At 40.4% G+C, this 21,892-nt stretch overlaps 2 protein-coding genes and 1 long non-coding RNA gene across 4 annotated transcripts in view; 2 read left to right on the forward strand and 1 right to left on the reverse strand.

The window, feature by feature from the left end:
• Positions 1 to 218: 218 nt before the first annotated feature.
• On the reverse strand, positions 219 to 12,402 carry LOC120548323 (high-affinity choline transporter 1-like). Of its 2 annotated transcripts, XM_039784492.1 has the most exons (8): positions 12,219 to 12,402; positions 11,333 to 11,449; positions 10,178 to 10,333; positions 9,794 to 9,942; positions 9,530 to 9,673; positions 8,506 to 8,659; positions 1,432 to 1,649; positions 219 to 1,286 (listed from the first exon to the last, which is right to left on the reverse strand). In XM_039784492.1, exons 1-8 carry the CDS (start codon positions 12,400 to 12,402, stop codon positions 795 to 797), a joined length of 1,614 nt encoding a protein of 537 aa, XP_039640426.1. In that variant the 3' UTR covers positions 219 to 794. The 2 variants fall into 2 exon arrangements, with proteins under 2 accessions (XP_039640426.1, XP_039640427.1); XM_039784493.1 differs by lacking the exon at positions 10,178 to 10,333.
• Positions 7,576 to 12,971, forward strand: LOC120548325. The gene is made up of 3 exons (XR_005637169.1): positions 7,576 to 8,320; positions 8,460 to 8,666; positions 12,183 to 12,971. It is a non-coding gene; the product is annotated as an uncharacterized LOC120548325 (long non-coding RNA).
• Positions 12,972 to 20,510: 7,539 nt separating this feature from the next.
• LOC120548448 (kinesin-like protein KIF20B) overlaps positions 20,511 to 21,892 on the forward strand; it is a 56,774-nt gene continuing 55,392 nt past the window's right edge. The window contains exons 1-3 of the mRNA XM_039784706.1: positions 20,511 to 20,522; positions 21,190 to 21,279; positions 21,583 to 21,705. Of these exons, the coding sequence (XP_039640640.1) occupies positions 20,511 to 20,522; positions 21,190 to 21,279; positions 21,583 to 21,705 (225 nt within the window). The remainder of the gene's footprint in view (positions 20,523 to 21,189; positions 21,280 to 21,582; positions 21,706 to 21,892) is intronic.

A 21,892-nucleotide genomic window follows, 5' to 3' on the forward strand; every position in this document is an offset into this window, starting at 1 on the left:
TCTCAAAGGCAGAGTAGGATACCCAGGGCTCAGTTTACACCTATCGCCATTTCTAGCCACTGGGGGACCATAGGCAGGCTGGGGGAACTCACATTAATGTTAAAAAACCTCATAAAGTGAATTTTCATGCCTTAGGACGTTGTGGGCGATCAACTTTAACTGGAATGAATGGGCACTTTCTTGGAACACAGTATTTATTTTTGATGATACATTGTGGATGCAAAAATCTCCAGAGAGCTTTTTACTAGGTTGATGCACAGACTGTATAAGTGAAGCCAAAACATCTCGGTCGCCCCCTGGTGGCTCGCTGCAGTAAAGGTCATAAACCTGCCCCCTCTATGTTAGCCGATGGGACATGGGCCAAACTAAAAACATCAAAGTACACTTCAAATACATTTTTCCCAAAGATTGTTTCTGTAATTTTAGGTAGCTCAAGTGTACAAGATTTTTATTAGTTATTTGATGCCATTAAAACAGTGTGAAACGTCATGATTGACAGCTGGGATTGACTCGTGATTGGTTTAGCGGGTGTATGGGTGGGACTTTAATACTGCAGCTCCACTGCCCTATCACTTCTGCACAAAATGGCAGCACCTGTATCCTGGATATTGTGGCTTCACTTTTGTACAATGGGAGGAAGTGGAGACGCGTCGTCCATCTTTTTATTTATTTTTTTTAATTTTTTTTTACAGTCTATGGTATTTACTAGTCTATATTATGCTTCAAGAAAACTGATACTGCTACACACAGGAACACTTACAAAATATGACTGTGTTCTGCTCAAATTCTCATTATCATGTGTGTTCTGTTGCAACATATGTTGCTGTCAGTGGTTGTGGTGAGTGCTGGACTTTCACTTTGAACACATCCCACTTCTCAGGAAGCAGGCCTTTGTTGAAGAGCAAAGAAGCCAGGTAGGAGAAAAACAAGATGGCAGCAACGGCAGACAACATGGAGATGGTCTTAACTGGAGAGTACTGGACATAAACACTGTCCTCAAGAGTGCATCCTGGGAAGTGAATGACTGGTGTTAACCCTAGTGATGGGTCTCCACTGAGCAGTCTTAACACAGTTCCCACCAGGAAACCAATCACAGCCCCGTAACCGTTGGAGATGTTGAAGAAGAGGACGCAGACGAGTTGAGGGAAGATAATGATGTAGCCCACTTCAGCACTAATGAACCAGAACAATAACATGCTGTTTTCCAGGTTGGTCAGTGATGTAGAAACTAAGCCCACTACCAAGACAGAAGCACGGATCACCCACAGAGTCTCTCTGTCTGATGCCTGCAGAAAAGAAGTAGAGAGGAAGAAGAACAGGTAAACAGCAGATAATTGAGACTGTCCTGCTTTCTCATTCGTGCCACTTTATTCCTGTACTCAATTCCCTTCATTTTGTGGCTCAGGAGGTGAAGAACAGATCATTTTTCACCTGAGGCCTCAGGATGTTCTTGTATATGTTGGAGGTGAATAGAGAAGCTGCAGAAAGCAAAGCAGAGTCCGCCGATGACATCACAGCGGCAGCCACACATCCAGTACTGATGATGGAGATGAAGGAAGGGGTGAGGTGCTGCAGGGTCAGGGGCAAAACTAGACCTGATTCCCCTCGTTCATATGGAGATGGAGAACCATAGGAAGTCAGGTTCCAGTCTGAGGCATGGACACACAAGAAGGAAACACTGAAAAATAGTTAAATTATCTCTTTGAGGGATTCTGAGATGAGCCTACTGTATATACTAAGGAGTGAACTAAGTACTGTGTGATAAGCTATAAGGAGCACAGTGGAACCAGTTGATTGTGCATGCATTAGATCATCAATAGATTATGGTTGTGTAGTTTATGGAGCAGCGGCAAAAACAATATTTGAAAAAATGAATAGATTACAGTAGAGAGCATTACATGTGTGCATTGGAGCTATTAAGTCAACCCCCATTAACGCAATACTCAGAAGCAGGAGAGACACCACTGGAGTTGAGAAGAGAGAAACTTGCGCTGGCATATTGGATCAGATTAAAAGGCAGTGGAAAAGAAAACCCTACAAAAGAGTCAATACAGGAATGTTGGGAGTATTCCAAGTTTCAGGGGCTTGGGTTTGGATGGACGAGGGAAGAGAGAGTGAGGGAATATTAAAGGCTAAAAAAAATTTTTGTCACATACATATACAGTGCCTTGCGAAAGTATTCGGCCCCCTTGAACGTTTCGACCTTTTGCCACATTTCAGGCCTCAAACATAAAGATATAAAACTGTAATTTTTTGTGAAGAATCAACAACAAGTGGGTCCCAATTATGAAGTGGAACGAAATTCATTGGCTATTTCAAACTTTTAAACAAATAAAAAACTGAAAAAGGGAGGTGCAAAATTATTCAGCCCCCTTTACTTTCAGTGCAGCAAACTCTCTCCAGAAGTTCAGTGAGGATCTCTGAATGATCCAATGTTGACCTAAATGACTAATGATGATAAATAGAATCCAGCTGTGTGTAATCAAGTCTCCGTATAAATGCACCTGCTCTGTGATAGTCTCAGAGGTCCGTGTAAAGCGCAGAGAGCATCATGAAGAACAAGGAACACACCAGGCAGGTCCGAGATACTGTTGTGGAGAAGTTTAAAGCCGGATTTGGATACAAAAAGATTTCCCAAGCTTTAAACATCCCAATGAGCACTGTACAAGCGATAATATTGAAATGGAAGGAGTATCAGACCACTACAAATCTAGAAAACCGGACGTCCCTCTAAACTTTCAGCTCATACAATGAGAAGACTGATCAGAGATGCAGCCAAGAGGCCCATGATCACTCTGGATGAACTGCAGAGATCTACAGCTGAGGTGGGAGACTCTGTCCATAGGACAACAATCAGTCGTATACTGCACAAATCTGGCCTTTATGGAAGAGTGGCAAGAAGAAAGCCATTTCTTAAAGATATCCATAAAAGTGTCGTTTAAAGTTTGCCAAAAGCCACCGGGGAGACACACCAAACATGTGGAAGAAGGTGCTGTGGTCAGATGAAACCAAAATCGAACTTTTGGCAACAATGCAAAACGTTATGTTTGGCGTAAAAAAGCAACACAGCTCATCACCCTGAACACACCATCCCCACTGTCAAACATGGTGGTGGCAGCATCATGGTTTGGGCCTGCTTTTCTTCAGCAGGGACAGGGAAGATGGTTAAAATTGATGGGAAGATGGATGGAGCCAAATACAGGACCATTCTGGAAGAAAACCTGATGGAGTCTGCAAAAGACCTGAGAGTGGGACGGAGATTTGTCTTCCAACAAGACAATGATCCAAAACATAAAGCAAAATCTACAATGGAATGGTTCACAAATAAACATATCCAGGTGTTAGAATAGCCAAGTCAAAGTCCAGACCTGAATCCAATCGAGAATCTGTGGAAAGAACTGAAAACTGCTGTTCACAAACGCTCTCCATCCAACCTCACTGAGCTCGAGCTGTTTTGCAAGGAGGAATGGGCAAAAATGTCAGTCTCTCGATGTGCAAAACTGATAGACATACCCCAAGCGACTTACAGCTGTAATCGCAGCAAAAGGTGGCGCTACAAAGTATTAACTTAAGGGGGCTGAATAATTTTGCACGCCCAATATTTCAGTTTTTTATTTGTTTAAAAGGTTTGAAATATCCAATAAATTTCGTTCCACTTCATGATTGTGTCCCACTTGTTGTTGATTCTTCACAAAAAATTACAGTTTTATATCTTTGTTTGAGGCCTGAAATGTGGCAAAAGGTCGAAAAGTTCAAGGGGGCCGAATACTTTCGCAAGGCACTGTAGCTGCCTGTCCCCCGAACACACTGTAAAAAAAACGCAGTCTCTGTAGACAGCCCAGGCTCCACACAAGAAGGAGTTGACTCCTTCCATGACTCAACCAGCTCCTTCTTGTCAGTTATTGGCTGGAACACTGTTTGTTACAGTGTGTTCAGGGGACTGGCAGCTAGCGGATAGTGAGGAGATGTTTGCTGTATGTGACGAAAAATGTTGTAGCCTAAAAAACGCATCACATCACTTAGAGCACCTTTAAATGAAAGCCTTAGATTTCACTACGACCAACCCAGTTAGTAACATTCCACCATGGCTTTTTCCAGAAGTAAAGGCCGATATTAATATCCTGGAAAAGAAAAGAGAATGGAGAATGGAGGAAGTGGGAGTTCAAACAAGCATTTACCTGAGACACAGTTCCTATAATTATTTAAAGATGTACAGATGGATCCAAGAACAAACAAGACTGTATGGGAGTTGGAATACATATCCCAGAATTTAAAGTAAATCTCTCCAAAAGATTATCTGACCAGTTATCGGTATATACAGCAGAAATGGTGGCAGCCATCATTGCATTACAGTGGGTTGAAGAGGTCAGACCTGATAGGGTGGTACTATACACAGACTCTTTAGCTGTCATAAAAAGCATACAGTCCATGACATCTGTCAGAGAAGACCTACTAATAGAACTTAATCACAGTTTGCTAAGATTACACCGGGGTGGCATTAGTTCTGCTGGGTGCCAGCACATGAGGGGGTAAAAGGGAATGAGGGTGCATACAAACTAGCTAAAGAGGCATTACTAAAGGGAATAACAGTTCCAATTCCACTAGGAAAAGGCGAAGGAAGAGCGGTGGTTAAGAAGAAAGGACTTGAAATATGGCAGAAATGGTGGAAGGAAGACAGAAAAGGAGGGAGATATTATAAAATACAAAAATCTGTCAGTATAAAGAATTATACGGAAAGGACCAGGAGGGAGGAAATTATAATGACAAGACTCAGGATGGATCACACAGGACTGAATGGTACCTTGTTTTTAATGGGGAAAATGAATATTGAGAACTGTGAAAACTGTGGGAAATGCTAATGTTAAATGTTAAAGAAAATGCTAAACATATAATATTGTATTGCACATTGCATGAGGTGGAAAGACAGGTGTTATCTCTCTTGCAATAGTTTATATGAGCAGTTTCAATCAGGGTTTCGTGTTCTTTACAGTGTTGAAACTGCCCTTGTAAAGATTTCTAATGATCTATTACTTGCGGCTGATGCTGGTCTTTTATCAATACTTATACTTCTTGATCTTAGTGCGGCATTTGACACCATTTCACATCCTATACTTTTGAGTAGGTTGGAATCTATTGGAATCACTGGTATGGCTTTAAGCTGGTTTCGTTCCTATCTCACAGATCGCATTCAATTTGTACAACTCAAACAGTTTAAATCAAATCCTACTCCTGTTGTCACTGGTGTTCCCCAGGGCTCTGTTTTAGGACCACTTCTGTTTACTATTTACCTTTTACCTATTGGCACTATTTTTAGGAAATATGATATTAAATTTCATTGTTATGCCGATGACACCCAACTTTACCTATCTTCTAAACCTTCATCAAAGTTTCCCTCTTCTGCTCTTGGTGAGTGCTTAAGTGAATTAAAAAATTGGTTTTCAAGTAATTTTCTAAAATTGAACAGCAGTAAAACAGAAATTCTTCTAGTTGGTACAAAAAATACGATAAGTCAAATATTTCTTCTATGGTAATAGATAACTGTTCTGTTCCTCTATCGAATCAGGTCACAAGTTTGGGTGTCATTTTTGACACAACATTGTCTTTTGAAGCTCACATTAATAGAATTACCCGTTCTGCATTCTTTCACATTCGCAATATAAATCGTCTGCGTCCTGTCCTTTCACTCAAGAGTACTGCTACGCTGGTGCATGCTCTTGTAACATCACGAATTGACTACTGTAATGCTTTGTTTTATGGGCTTCCTTCGAAATCTCTCCATAAATTACAGTTGGTACAAAACGCTGCAGCTCAAGTCATTACCAAAACTCGCATTTTTGAACACATTTCTCCTGTTTTACAGAAGTTGCATTGGCTCCCGGTTAAATTCCGTTTAGATTTTAAAGTTTTACTTTTAACTTACAAAGCACTTAACAATTTGCCTCCTTCATATCTTCAAGATCTTCTTCATATTCACACTCCTTCCCGCACTCTAAGATCTGCTTCTGCACTTACACTTGTTCTGCCACGCACTAGGACAGCTTCTATGGGGTCACGAGCTTTTGGCTATGCTGCTCCCCTTTTATGGAACTCTCTTCCTGTGGAAGTTCGAAACAGTTCTAGTCTCTCAGTTTTTAAATCTCGTCTTAAAACGTATCTGTTTAGGCAGGCTTTTATGTGATTAATGTTTGATGCTGTACTGGTTTGACTTTTCTTTTTCTTTAAATGTTTTTATAAATTTTGTAAGGCGTCCTTGAGTGCCATGAAAGGCGCCTTTAAATAAAATTATTATTATTATTATTATTATTAAAAGATAGGGTTTGGGAGGCAGGGTGGGAGTGGACTCTGATAGGGATACTGGGATCAGAAGGGGAGGGAGAGGAGATAAGCGTTTTTTTAAATTTTTAAAAGCTACAGGGTTGTTGAGTAGAATTTTAAATAATTGTAAAATGACAGGATGATAACCACTCCAGTACAGTAGGTGGCGGTATGCACTAAAAGTTGTTTGCAATCCGCCATTAAATCAGAAAGAATAAGAAGAAGAAGAAGAAGAAGAAGAAGAAGAAGAAGAAAAAGGCAGGCAGGTGGTTTAACTGGGAACAAAGAGAACCAGAGGAGGAGAGGGAAGAGACTGAGTGAAACAGAGTGGTGAAAAGTAGTGAAAGTAATACTGAAGAAAACTGTGTGACTAACTGGTGTGATCTGGACTGGCTGACTACCCCCCTGTGTACCAAACATTGACTGTAAATATTAATGGACAATGCATCCGGTTCAGCAAAGTGCTGCAAATGTGGAAGTGCATTAAACCTGCATTCTATCTGAATTCCAGCAGGGGGAGACTCCTTAAACCTGCATTATATCTGACTACCAGCAGAGGGAGACTCCTTAAACCTGCATTATATCTGACTACCAGCAGAGGGAGACTCCTTAAACCTGCATTATATCTGACTACCAGCAGAGAGAGACTCCTTAAACCTGCATTATATCTGACTACCAGCAGAGAGAGACTCCTTAAACCTGCATTATATCTGACTACCAGCAGAGAGAGACTCCTTAAACCTGCATTATATCTGACTACCAGCAGAGGGAGACTCCTTAAACCTGCATTATATCTGACTACCAGCAGAGGGAGACTCCTTAAACCTGCATTATATCTGACTACCAGCAGAGGGAGACTCCTTAAACCTGCATTCTATTTGAATTCCAGCAGGGGAAGACTCCTTAAACCTGCATTCTATTTGAATTCCAGCAGGGGGAGACGTGCAGTTGCAAAAGGAGTTTGGTTTCTGTAGAAGTCTATGAGAAAGTGACCCACTTCTCACTTGATTTATTACCTCAGGAAACATTTTCATAATGAGTTTATGGTGTCAGTCGCTAGTTTTAAGTCTGCAACACAGAAAGATGTTCATTTTTTTAATTATGGTCATTGATTTTAAAATCGGTGATAAAGCAGGGGGTGTTTTAGGGCGTGGCTATGATGTGAATAGCCAGTGAAAGTGTGTAACGTAACGTGGCTCCTCCCTCACTCCTCCCTCTCGTCTAAAATCGTCACAGCTGCAACCAGGATGGCTGCGCCCGTTACAGCAAACTCGACGACGGATAGCAGATCTCCACAAACTAATGGGTGACGTCACACATGCTCTGTCCATTAATATTAACAGTCTATGGTACCGAACGGTTTTGGATGAGGACCCGCTTGTGGATTACCTGTGGATAGAAGACGACCAGAACGGATTGTGGACGGTGAAGCAGTGGACGGTGAGGTAGTGTTGAAAATCCCCCTCCTACGCTGTCAATTATCCTGAATAAAACTTCCCAACTGTGTTCAACTGTACTCCTGGTGCCGGCTTTTGTCATTGAACTGGTGACGTGGAAAGCCCACACCCCAGGGCTTGCAACACAAGATACCATTCAAATCACCTTCATGCAGTTGGTTCATTTTAATGGCACAGGCATATAGACCCTTGAGCATTTGGCCTCCAGTCTGGTGCCTGGGATCTAAGGATATTCTGCTCCTGAAGACTTTGATATATTGATACAACATGAAAAATTCATAGACAGTTTATTACATTTTTGTTTTAAAACGCAAAACTTTTGCTACGTTTACGTCCAGTGTCCACACACCTTAAAAGGAGACATTTGAAAATGCTGCCAATCCCATTTTAGTTTCATAACTCCTCTTATCAGTCACGGCTACTACTTCCTACATGTGCAAGATGTAAGCTATTATTCAAGCAATCTGCGACAGTTCCAATGTCCTGTGGGTTTATTGGGTGAACAAATAATGGTTCATGAAGCTTCATTTGGACATCACTACTAAAAGGTTTGTCAGGACAGAAATTGGTTTTATTTTATATTTTATATTTTATATTTTATATTTTTATATTTATATTTTTATTTTATCATATTGGTGTGGATGTAGTCTTAATTTCTGACACAAACTTTATTTCTTTTTCTTGAAGATATTAGTTTTCACAGCTTACCCCAGTATGTAGAATATGTTAATACCTGTGGATGCAGCAACTGCCCCAAGCAGTATAGAAGGTATCCCAAATACAGGGAAGATGACAGCAGCGACCAAGCAAGTGATCTTGGCTGTGGATGTTGAAGACGCCGACAAAGTCCTCTGGTGGAAGCCCTGATATCCCACATTCCCTAGTGCCTGAAAAGTAAAACATTTAGTTGGTAAAATGAAACACTCGTGTTGGAACCTCGACATTCACAGACATACTGTTTTAGATAATAGCCTTGGCCTACAACCTGTCTGATGCTTAAAGTGCTGAAATTATGCTTCTATATATCTTTTTTGTGCACGTTATAGGTTTACAAAGTGAAAAAGCCCAAATTCCACCCCAAAGGGACTTACCATGTCCAACAGAAAACACTGTTCACAAACTGCTCCAAACAGCTCTATTGTAGTCCAGCCTTTACTTCAGAGACAAACGTTGTCACTTTGGAACACACGTTATAATGCTCGCCTAGCTGCTAGCATGGCACGCCCTCATACTCTGCTTCTGACTGGCTAGTAGTCCTTACCTAGGTACTGTCAGGACACGCCCTCATACTCTGCTTCTGACTGGCTAGTAGTCCTTACCTAGGTACTGTCAGGGCACACCCTCATACTCTGCTTCTGACTGGCTAGTAGTCCTTACCTAGGTACTGTCAGGGCACGCCCTCATACTCTGCTTCTGACTGGCTAGCAGTCCTTACCTAGGTAATGATCATGTGCGACTCCCAACAAAGATGGAACAGAAGTGAGATGTCTCACTCTGCAGCTAAAACAGAGATTTCAACACACTAATGTGTAGTACAAAAAAATATGGTGTTTTTTGAAAATTAGACGATGTAAACCTATTCTGATATAACCTCTAAATACAATTATGAACCTGAAAACGAGCATAATATGAGCACTTGAAATTAAAATGAAAAACAAACTATTTAAATATCGACGTTATCCTCTTTCTAACGATATCTATCAAGACTGGAGCAAATTGCATTCCATTTCATATCAGCCGTGTTATTGCTTCCTTACAAAGAACAAGAAATCATCAATCATTATCCAGGTCTTTTTCAGTCCTGGTGTACCAATCCAGGGAGCGTGTAAGGTGTTGTTCATCAGTGTCTGGCTAATGTCCAAGGAGTAAGGGTTCATCAAAGCAAAGGGAACACAGATCCACTGCAGAGACAAATAGAAATGGAAAGATTTAAACACACACAACTTTTATGTACGTCCTTTGGAGTGTTAAATTACTTGTGTAAGAGTGTTTTCTTTAAACTAAAAGTATATCAAACTCACCAAGCTGAATAATATGAGCACAAGCTGTATAATATCTGTGTAGGCCACAGAGTAGAGACCTCCCAGCAGTGTGTAGGCAATGGCGATGGCAGCAGAGATCCAAATGCACACAGGGAAGGACAAATCCAAGACCACACTCATGGTTCCTCCTGTCAGACATATTTTATCAGTGACATTTCATAACCAGTCTTTGTGTGAATAACACAACACACGTTTACATTCATTGAAGTAAGTCATATCTACACAGCGTAGGTCAGAATTTATATCCAAGTATACATTTATTTCACTTAACACATGAAGTTATTTGTTAACAGATAAAGGAATTGTAAACAAAGTTACATATATAGCTACAATATAATAAGAGTACTTATGTGTATAACATACCTAAAGCAATGAGTATTAAGGGCACCCAGAGCACATCAAGAGAAAGTGAAAACAAGCAGAGTCCAGCTGTTAGTACTTTTCCATACTTGGCATGGAAAGGGTCCAGCATCGTCACATACCTTCTTTCTCTCATTGGCTTTGCAAACACTAAGCCAACTTTATTTATAATAGGACAGAAGAAATAACAATTAGAAAAAAATAGTAATCAAGTGAGAGGGAAATAACAAAACAAAAAAAAATGTAAGAAACTAAAAGTATTGAGTAAGGTAAGGTGTAAAGTTAACATGATTTCCACCATATTCAAATTTAAAAAGCAGAAATTACTTTAGGTAACATCCAGACACACACACACACAAACACACACACACACAAACACACACACACACACAGTGGCCTATGAACCTCAATGATACAGCTTACTTAGACCAAGCTGTGTTTGAAACCGTTCCCTATCATGGAGATAATGCACTACATACTGTGTTTGCCATTTTGTAGTGTTGTTTGAGTTCTCCGTACACGATGCGCCCGCCTCTGTCACACAATCAACGGGCGCATCTCCTGACGCAAGTCACGCAACAATGTGTTTTCAGTGAGTGTCTGAAATCTCGTTTGGTCGTTCCCTATACAGTTCACTATTTAATAAACACTATATAGGGAATAGTGATTGAGTGAATGAGGGATTTCTAACACAGCTGTAATAAAAGCATTGGGATGTCCACCATGTAGCAGGCACACTGTCAAAATAATTGTGAAATGTTCTAGTTCCATTTACTAATGTGTCGACAGAAATATCACATTACTGGTGTCTCCTGCTTTGCATTGTAAATACGGTTTCTATTTCATTTAAAGACACATCTTTTGAATTCAAGATAAACCTAAACTTGGTATTCTTATTATTATTTTTAATAATTGTTAATTAAACTGATGGCACTCTTCAACCTCAATAGCATAGCATGACTCTCAAGTTTATTATGGTAACATCAGGGATACATGGATACATAATCATGTTTGTGGGTCAGGTTGTGCAGCAATAACAATTTGCTTGTGTTTACAAGACACAGATGACTTCCCTTAAACTGTTAAAACACTCCCTCACTTCCTCTTGTTTAAGTCCATACATACAGTATCCTTTCAAATGTAATTTCAAACTCTTACCAATAATAAAAGATGAGCTGTATGCCATTAACATCACCATTGCCCAGGTTAGTCCCATAGAAGGCGTGTACACAATCTCAGCTGTGCCAACAATGAGGCCTCCTCCGACAAATGTAGCTACGGGATGGATTAACACACGAGCAAGTCATTTGGTGAACAAACAGCAGCTATTTGGACCATTTGGACTCATTACAGGTTTTATTTCACACATTCAAAGAGCTCGGTCTGATGTAATACAGATAGTTCATTGCATACATTTTAAATATTTTTTTGTTGTTGCAAATATCTACCTTATCCTAATATTTATTGAGCCCTGGAGCTCTGCAATAATTCCTACCCCGTTGAAAGTTTTAATTTTCAGTTTATCAAACCTGTTTTTAGAGAGATTTCTGTTGAACTTTATGATCATTTTGGATCATTTTGGAGGCTGCTGTTTGTGGTGCTGTTGAACAGCCTAACCCTAACCCTCTGAAGAAGCAACACGGTTTGTGAAACGTCACCACAACCTGGATATGTTTCTAAACTGGTTCAGAAGACTAAACAACCTGAATAGTAACCTTTGTTTTTATACATTTCTTATTCCTGCTCATATTTTGCAGCTTATATTTCATTAGGCTGTTTGTGTAAGAACTCAAATGCTTATATTATATTGTAAAGCTTTATGCAGAATTATTTTATTATTTATTTATATGGACAGACATGTCAATTTATTTAAACATCTTGTTGCTTAATGGAAACTCTTTCTTTGAGTTTGCAGCCAACAGTTATAACACCACTGTAAAGAACTTTCAAGATATTTTATAATTTTATAAATATATTTCCTTAATAATCACAACCTTGTAATTCACAGTTTCTGTCCTAGTTGTGTCAGCTGTGTTCTCCTCACCTGTCATTGTGAAGATCCCCACCACCAAGCCAATGTTCCGGTTTCCCAGCAGGGCCATCTCTGTTCCAGTGGCTGCACTTTTCTTCTGTTCCCTTTTGGACTTGAAAGAAGCCCAGATGCCGGTCCCGAGGACCAGCAGGTAGAAAAACACCATCGCTATCACTCCTGGGATGTTAACAGCCATGATGGATGTTGACTGGCTTCTTCACTAGCTGATGTCTGACTGACTGACTGACTGACTGACTGACTGATTGACTGAGTTTTGAGGAAAACAGGAGCAACATAGCAGAGGAACTTTATATATTCATCAATGCCCTCTGATGAAATAGATGGTTACAGGTTTAGGTTGGTGTAGAAATCTATTGAGTTTAGAATAAGAATGTCCTGTAGCCTGGGATGGCCTCGCTGTCTCCTCCTGTCTGGCATGTGCAAGATAAGACGGGTTCAAATTTAGTGGAGCAAAAGTGCGCCTGATTTGTTTAATAAACAAATGGAACAGAAGGCACCTAATAAAATCTCTTAAAGGAACAGACAATCTGTAGGCCATGAGAGAAGAAGAGAATGAGAGCGATCCCAAGGCTAGCGCGCAACTTCTCTATCTTTTCAGAGACAGAAAGTCGGAGTGATATCCAACCAATTGGCGGCCCAGACGCAGTGACTGGAGGAGGAACCTGATGATGAATAAAAGAATAGGGAAAAGGAAGGTCCGGGGTCAGACCTGGAGAGACTTTGTTGGTGGTTAGGGAGAGAAAGTCTCGAAGGAGCGGCTGATCCATATGCATATGAAATATCTGTTTGCAATATCATTTTACTAAAGATTGTTATAGTTTAACTGAATGAATCCTGAGTATTCATTTCTTGGTCTGCCTTTCAACGAACACAATAATTAAAGGGGAAACTTTGAGAAGTGACCGGTGGTTCTTAAAAGACTCTGGCCTTTAGAGCCGGAGTAGAATCGGTCGCTTTTTTTCCTACATTGGGAAGGGACAAGAACGCCATTATTAAATATTTGTGTTAGCGAGCAGTTGAACAAGTGTATACAGTTATATAAAACAACCAGCTTGTTGTGAAATGATTCAATTAATCACTTTATTTGTGATTCTCTGGAGTGCTTTCATCCTAATGTAGGGTGACCATATTTTGATTTCCAAAAAAGAGGACACTCGGCCCGGCCTCGAGACACAAATTCTGACAGGCTTCTCAGAGGTTAATGAACATGCTTTATTATGCCTCAATTGTGCAAAAATAACTTCTGTAATAAAATAAAATAGAACAACCTACAATAATAGCTCTCTTTTAAAATAAATAAATAATATGAAATAATGTTCTAAATATGACCTCTTCTGTGTTAGAAAATCCAGCTTCAACAAAATATATATCTTAATACCTTTTCAATGTAATAAGGTAAATAATGAAGACACTGAAACATATGTGCCAGCTTTGCACACGGTGCACTCCGCCTCCCAGTTGTCCGGTCCCAACCGGCACGGTACGTGGGACATTTTTTTGCTGTTCAACTGTGAAGCAGCACTAGCTGCACTAGTTTTGTTTTATGGTTCTGCGGAGGCTCCGCGCAGAGCTTTCGCCGTAGCCTACGCAAGTGGCCTGATGTTTATACTTGTGCGCTGGTGTGTGCGTCGAGCCGACATGTGTGTGTGTGTGGGGAGTGGGTGATATAATAGAGCGAGGGAGAAGTGAGAGAGTGACGGTGATTGTCTTCAGAGTGAGTAGTGATGGCGAGCGAGTACGACTTTAGAGTCACAGTGAAAGAAACAAAGTGTCTCCCCTGTGTTTTCTGACCACGGTGGGAAATCTTTAGCAGGAAACGCTTTGGCATTTAGTGTGCAATGCTGCTCCGCTGTCTGCTCTGATCCCTGTCTGCTCTGGTCCCTGTCTGCTCTGATCCCTGTCTGCTCTGGTCCCTGTCTGCTCTGATCCCTGTCTGCTCTGATCCCTGTCTGCTCTGGTCCCTGTCTGCTCTGATCCCTGTCTGCTCTGGTCCCTGTCTGCTCTGGTCCCTGTCTGCTCTGATCCCTGTCTGCTCTGGTCCCTGTCTGCTCTGGTGCCTGTGTATGTATGTGTGCGTCACAGAGCCGCCCACAAGGCAGCCTCTCGGGAATTACTTCACACAACAAAGTCCCGTAGTATTGTGTGCAAAGCGCCAGTCAATTTAAGTACACTCTTAATGGTCCCATGAAAAACAGTGAAAACCAGACATTTTCATGAATTTATAAAACCCCCCCAGACGCCCCGGACAGTAGGTATAAAGTGGACATGTCCAGGCAAAAGAGGACGTTTGGTCACCCTACCTAATGCTACTAATGCCTAATGCTAAGCTACTTTTCCTTCAATTGCTTCCCTTCCTCATGTCTTAGTCCATTCCACCATAGTCTTGCATGGCCAGACCTTCCTCCACAACGTGCTCTGGCTTATTGGCATTTCTTTAAACCAATCACAATCATCATGGGCGGTGCTAAGCGCCGGACAGAGCAACAGCGCCTCTGAGGAGCAGTTAACCATAGTCCTCACAAATCCACCGGGGTTTAGAACGCCGACACAAAGAAAGAGGAAGGAGACGGACATCGGAAATGAGAGACATCCGGCGTAATTTCTGGTGGCACCTGAACAATCCTGGAAATGACACGTCGTCGATATAGACTACTCCCACCAAGGAAGCATGGGAGAGACGTGAGGAAATCGTGTGAAGAGAGGAAATGAGGACATGTGTTTTTACTCCCTCCCTGCCCACATACTCACCTACTACCTATTTCCCTAATCAGCCTTGCAGTATATATACCGGCCCATCTCTACTCATTCCTTGCCAGATTGTCTACATATTTAACACCTCAAGCTTTCCAGCCTTAGTTTCCGCCTGCTCAATTCTGCCTGCCAGACACACAGATTTATGATCTTTGCCTGACAGTCAGAAAATGTATGACTTATAACCTCTTTAAATGTCTCAGGCTGTTCATACATCTCGCTACATAATTAATGTACTGTAATTCGTATGTCTACCACGTATTTGGTATTTACACACAGGGCTTTCAAGCTGGGAAGCAAAGTTCTTGTCCCAGAAGAAGATACAGAGAAAACACAAGACTTTCACCCAGGAAACGGGTGTTTGTGTCGTGGAAGTACTTCTAAGGCCGGTTACACACTGCCGGCGTGGCGTGAGCGTGGCGTTTCTGTTGCGTGTCAGCAGCGTGGATTTTTCTATGTCTTTACACACCAGAAATGTGTCTGCTGCTGCTAGCCTTGTCTGGACACATGTATGTTTCCCATTGATAAAATGAAATACCATGTTAAACATAAATATATACTGATCTGATTACAGCAAAGACAACGTTGGCAGTATTGACGGCAAAATAGGCTCCAGAATATTTCGTTCTGTATTGACAGGTGCAATATTAGAAAATCTATTTTTTTTTTTTACGTTCATATATCTGCATTTATATCAAAACCTAGAGGCTTTCAAACATCAACATGTCATTTATTAATATGCATTCGTGTCTAAATGACATATAAACATATTTTCCTATTCTTTTTGCCTGGAAACGCTTCCAACACACTCGCGTCTCGCGTGAAAAATAGGCATCGGTTTTATTTCTAGCACGCACGCGTCTCACGCAGGCAGTGTGTAAGCCCTAACCTGTTAACATGGGAGCCAAAATATAAACGGACACGCCACGCAGCTGACACGCTCGCATGACGCGTCCAGTGTGTAACCGGCCTTAAAGGGGTGATAGAATGCAAAACCGATTTTACCCTGTCATAGTTGAATTACAACAGTTTGGTGGGTAAATAGGACATACATAGAACCTAAAAATCACAATTTTAAACTGCCTCTGAAAACGGACAAATCTGAACAAAGCTAAAAGTTGACGTCAACTTCTCAATTCCTCCTTATTTTGCTCTACCTTCTATCTTTGTAACGCCCCAAAATTTACATACTAGGCCACTAACTGATCTGAGGTCAGTTAGTCTTCTGAATAGGTCAGGCAGATCTCAGAAATTGTTTATCTGCTGTTTTACCACTAAAATCACTTCTGAGACTTTTTTATGCGAGAAATCAACTATGTAGAGGTCAAATATTGGCCGTTTTACGAAAATTGATGGCTAAACCAGCCTGCTGTGAGGTAGATGGAGCTCCGTCACCGCTGGCAGCCCACGGTGCTCGATACCCGTGCAAAAGTCACCATTACTGGATTAGTGGACTACCAAACGCCGCTGCCCTGACAGAACTCCAGGGCCTGCAGCGCCCCTCATCCTGCTAAATGGCCATTCTGTGTAAGTGAGAGCGTGGTCAGCGAGCTTGTTAGGCCCGCAATCTCTTACCACAGGTTCCAGTTAATCTTATAATGGATATGTGTATTGAGTTATTTAAACAAACGATCGGGGAAATAAACCCCTCTTGTGAGCTGGATGGAGCTCTATCAATGAGAGCTAGCTAGCTAGCTTGCCCCCTCCTAACAAGACCTCTAAAATTCACAAAATGCATTAAATTGAAATCGGACAAAAGTGTTAGCTTTGTTAACACCTTAGGGAGCTGTGATATACATGTCGTGACGAAATTCAAACTGTAAATATATGATAGTTATGCCGAAAGTGTAGCAACAATCTTTTCCCATAGGATTAAATGGAACACATAGCCTAGCTAGCAGCTCCTCCTAAGGAGATCCCTAAAATTCACAAAAATGCATCTAGTTATGCCGGCAACTGGCATCCGGCTAGACCAAGAAACAATGACTTTCATTGGGTATGGAGGTTGCCGCTTTCTCGTCAGACTGTGTGGAGCTCCTAAAGTCTGACACGTCTTACCAAATTTGCAATTAGCCATACATTTTCGTAAAACTGCCCATATTTGAGCTTTATATTGTTGATTTCTCGCATAAAAAACTCTCAGAAGTGAATTTAATAACAAAATAGTAGACAAACAATGTATAACTTTGCAGTGTCTGAAATATGAGACCTGCTTTCTTGTCTCCAATGTGTTTCTATGTGGTTCGCTCAAACCAATCAGCGCATATTCATGAGCATACCATATTTGGAAGAAAAGCTCTTGTTACAAATAGGGCCATATTCACAGGGTAGTTAAGGGCCCATAAAATAGCATTCGGGCAATTTTCAGCCCAACCAATGTTACATCCCCTATTAGGAGACCTTAAGGAACTGTGTGAAATACGCTATATAATCATTCTATCACCGTTTAAGGGGACCTGTTTTTGTTTTTTTTAACCCAACCCACAATCCTTTTTCTAATCTTAACTAGTCGTTTTGGGTGTCTAATCTTAACTGTTGTTGCCACATGATTATTAACTTTTGTCGGCTAAGTTGAACTGCAACGGCTCATTGAAACGACATCCTCACCTACGCATCATTATCTGGTACGCTGCTGCCACTGCCAAGAACAAGGGTGGACTGCAGCGTAGCATCCACTCTGCTGAGAAGGTGATTTGCTGCATGTGCTGTCCCTCAAGGACCCTGAAGCGCACAGGAAAGATTGTGGCTGATCCCTCCCACCCCGGTCACAAACTTTTCAGGAGACAGAAGGCTAACAAGGTCTGGAACCCTGAATGACACAGTCTCTTTGCTAGGAAAGAAGAAACATCTTGATTCACCAAGGTTATTAGACATGCTCTGAAGTATAAAATACAATACTTTAAGTACCTTGATGATGGTAGGGCAGAGACTGTGGATTATGGTAGAAGTTACATATTTTGGCAAAGTGCATCGCAAAGCCTATTTGCTTTGTGTAAACAACAAGCGCTAGGTCTAAATATCATCATGATGATGATAATTATTATTTATGCTTTTAGGAGGGGGGATTCTGAATAATTTACAATAATATCCCTAGGTAGGCTATAATTTACAATAAAAACGTGAATTACAGGAACAAACTATTGTTTACAATTCTGCATTAAGTTTAATATATTTTGAGTCAAGTAATGTGTTTAACTGATAACAGTGATCTTGATTTTAGCCTACAGTATCAACCGCATATTTGAATGAACACATTCCAAAAGAGTGTCTGGATCTAAACAGTCACCAAACACGACATTGCATTTGGAACTTTACATTAGATAGCCTGATTTCTGACCATAAAAGGAATATTGACTGCAGAAAAGGATGAAAAGGACAGCGTCAGATAGGAAGCTGTTGAATGTGCTGATAGGTTCTAGGAAGTATAAGGACTGTTAGAGACAGGGGAAAACAAGTACAGGTTAAAAGGGTTTTATTTGAATATTTAAATGAATATAAAATATCCATAATATAACTTCTATATAAAGTTATTTTTTATGCATTAGCGTTGGTTGTTTACATTAGACTGCATGGTTGTTTAAAGTATGTGTTACATACTCCGGTACAGTAGGTGGCGGCATGCACCCTTAACATTGGATTGTAGCCTAAAAAAAGAAGAAAAAAAACACAGAAAGGACGCATGCGCAGTTTCTGCTTGAATCCGATAGGTCCGTTTCAAACTGAGACCGCGGCTCTGGTGTTGTGTTTAACGTTAGTTAGCTAGCTAACTATCACACAAAAGAATATTGTTGTCTCAGTTTCTAATGTCCCAAACATAACTGCCAGGTAAGTGTTTCGTTGACTAATAGACCAGTTCGACTGTCATCCTTTTGTTCTTTGTGTACAAGTAAACCGACATTTTAAACCATGTTAATGTTAACGTTACTAGTATCGGTTGACAGGTGCGGCTGCGCGTCAGCTGAACACTTCGAGCTAACCAGTTAGCTTGTTTGCTGGCTAAACGTTTAGCTAGTGAACATGATTTGAAACGAGTTAACTTTTGTAAATAAACGTATAACTTTAAACTGATTTATAATTGGCTGACACAGATAACGTCAATTAAGCACCACTAGGCTCAATAGTCGACCCTTTCTTATCAACGTTAACCGTTGTTAACTTTACGTAAAGTTAAATCAAATTAGCTAACGTTAAGTTTCACCATCACCATGTTCAGTTATATCGCGTTGTCTTTGGTGTAACGTTAGGGAAACGTTTGGTCACTGTTTGGCTTTTTGGTGGTGTCTTGGTTTACTTTTCAGGGTTTTCCCTGCCATTGTAAGGTTTAGGTGCAGCACCTAAGCTGAATGAATGTAACTAAAAGACTATTCTCAGACTTCTTAAGCAATTTTTGTCTTTAGCTTTTTTTAAATTATCTGCTCTAGCTTTTCCAACGTTTTAGACACAGATATGGTGATAATAATGGTCAAAAATAAAAAAGAGACGCATAACTACCAGAAATTGACACAAACCGACTACAAAGAGACGTCAGATGACCAAAGAAAACAAAAACGACCAAAAAGAGACAAAACACGACTATAAAGAGACGCAAAAACCCACAAAGGGACACAAAATGTATAGGGAAATTGCATTTTTGTTGTTGTTGCAAATACACTGCTTTTTATCCTTGTTTATTTGTTGCAGGATGATGGAATCATTCCAAAAAAAAGGAAGGGGGAGGAAAAAGGAGGGGGGGGCGGGAAAAAAAAAGGGGCCCTCAAAAGAGGAAAAAACCCCCCCCTGGCCCCCAAGTTACCTTGAACTTTGAACTATATGACTAACCAACAATTAATTTGCGATTAATGATATGGTATGGTATCTCTATACAGGTGACTATGGGCAGAATGCACCTATGTCACATATATTAATACAGCATGACTGCTGTATTTAGTGAATTATAAAGTGCAGTATATAGTTTTAAACAAAATGCACCTGTTTCATCATTTAAGAATGATGCAGTTAAAAATCTTTTCTTCAAGAATCTGAAATCACTGGAAGAAGACACTGGACTTGCATACTGGACTATAGACTATTGTGATATTGGTTTCATATGAGCTTCGTCAGTCTGAGTTAACCAAATCAAGTGAATGTCTTTATTTATTTTTTTACAAAATGCCTTCATTGTGTTCCAGTGTTTATTTGCCAGAGTTTCGGTGGGGATCTTAAAAAGTCTAAGCTTTCAAAATTAAAAATGTTAGGCCTTAAAAAGTCTTTAATTTTCTGAAGTGTTGTGTTCTAGGTCTTAAATCATTTTAAACAGCTCTTTATTTCCCTGTGTCCATGTAACGCTACCTCTAATGGTCACTGAAAGTTCATTTATTTTTTGTGCCGCGGTGTTGTAGTTCTTTCTTTTGCTCGTCAAAATATAATTGCTGTATATTTACAGATTATTGTTTCTCTGTTGCTTTTACTCAATTTTAATAAGTTTATTAATTTAGCAAGTACTTTTGTGACTCTACATTTCGTTGTACTTTTGTCGCGAAACAGCTCTTAAAAATGAATCTAAAGGTATTAAAAAGGTCTTCAAGTCTTAAATTTGACTTGTTGAAACCTTGTTTGCTGAGCTGCAGCGGAAGAACAGAAAGGAAAAAGTATTTTTGTATTGACAACAGGGTTTCCTCTATGTTGATTTTGTAGTGGTGGCCCACCATGGCAAAATTTCTGCCACCACGGTATCAGAAATAGGGCTGTACAAAAACTGTTGTCACAGTCCCTTTTTAAATTATCCTGCCGACATAATGCACACCCCATTGGCTGCCGCTCACATTGCAATTTAACAACAAGTAAAACTATTCAGAGGTTATTGTTGTGCGGACAGACCTGCCCTAAAAAAAAAAAAATCCTAAAGGAAGCACTGATTTGAAAAGGCTTTGGAAGATAAGCACTTGATTTGTTTAACCCAGTGCTGACAGCTCGTGTTAACGTCAGAACCCCCCCCCACCCCCCAATTCCTTACATTAAAAGTGCATTAGGAAGGGATTTGTTAATGTCCTGTATAAACAGGAGGAAGTACACCAAGAAAAACCTGTTTCAATGTTCATTTGGCCACCTGACTGTTTTTAGATAGACTTCTGGAATAAATGTAAACTATGATTTAAGTTTAGGGTGTGTAGCCCAATGTAGTTTTTAACTTTACCTCTTGCTGTCTTTAATTAAACCCTTGTGTGTTGTGCAGCATTGCAGCATTGAGGAGAAAGAACACCTTCAGGTCTACCTCCGCATCCGACCCTTCAGCTCAGCAGAGAGCGATAATGGAGAGTCGCAGGTAAAAAGACAAATAAAATAGTGATAGCTGTTTTTTTTTTTTTTTTTTTTTGTCCAAACTCTGTTTATGGTATTTATTCAGAAAATGCTGACTTAATGACACTTCAAAACAGTCTTTGCTGTACAGTTCAAATGTTCTGCCGTCAAAAGTCAATAACTGATAACTTAGTTGGTGATGCTGCCACTTAAATAAATGTGAACGGAAACGGAGTAATTCTGTAAGAGAGATGAGTATTTTTTGTCTTCTGTCTCCCTCTTTTTTTAAACCCTCTTCCCTTATTTTTTTTTTTTTCGTTTATAACAGGACTGTGTTACCATTGAGTCCCCAGAAACAGTTTTGCTGAAGCCGCCCCGTTTGTCCCTCTCAGCGAGGCTTAGCACTGACAAATCCCTTCCACAGACTGGACAGCGCTTCCAGTTCTCTCAGGTTGGTGTTTCCTGGCACATAAGAAAACCAAAAAAAGTTTATTGTATTGCTCTTTGGCCTACACATTTTAATAGGGAATTCCTTTTGAATATATCGTCACTTGTATGTATGTATGCAATGCTTTTTGGTCTACCTCCCTTCATTTCTAGACCTGAAAACAGGGCCACAGGCCAGGAAAGGTTGAGAA

This window comes from Perca fluviatilis, chromosome 19 (genome assembly GCF_010015445.1).
Source record: "Perca fluviatilis chromosome 19, GENO_Pfluv_1.0, whole genome shotgun sequence".
NCBI classification, from domain to species: Eukaryota; Metazoa; Chordata; class Actinopteri; order Perciformes; family Percidae; genus Perca; species Perca fluviatilis.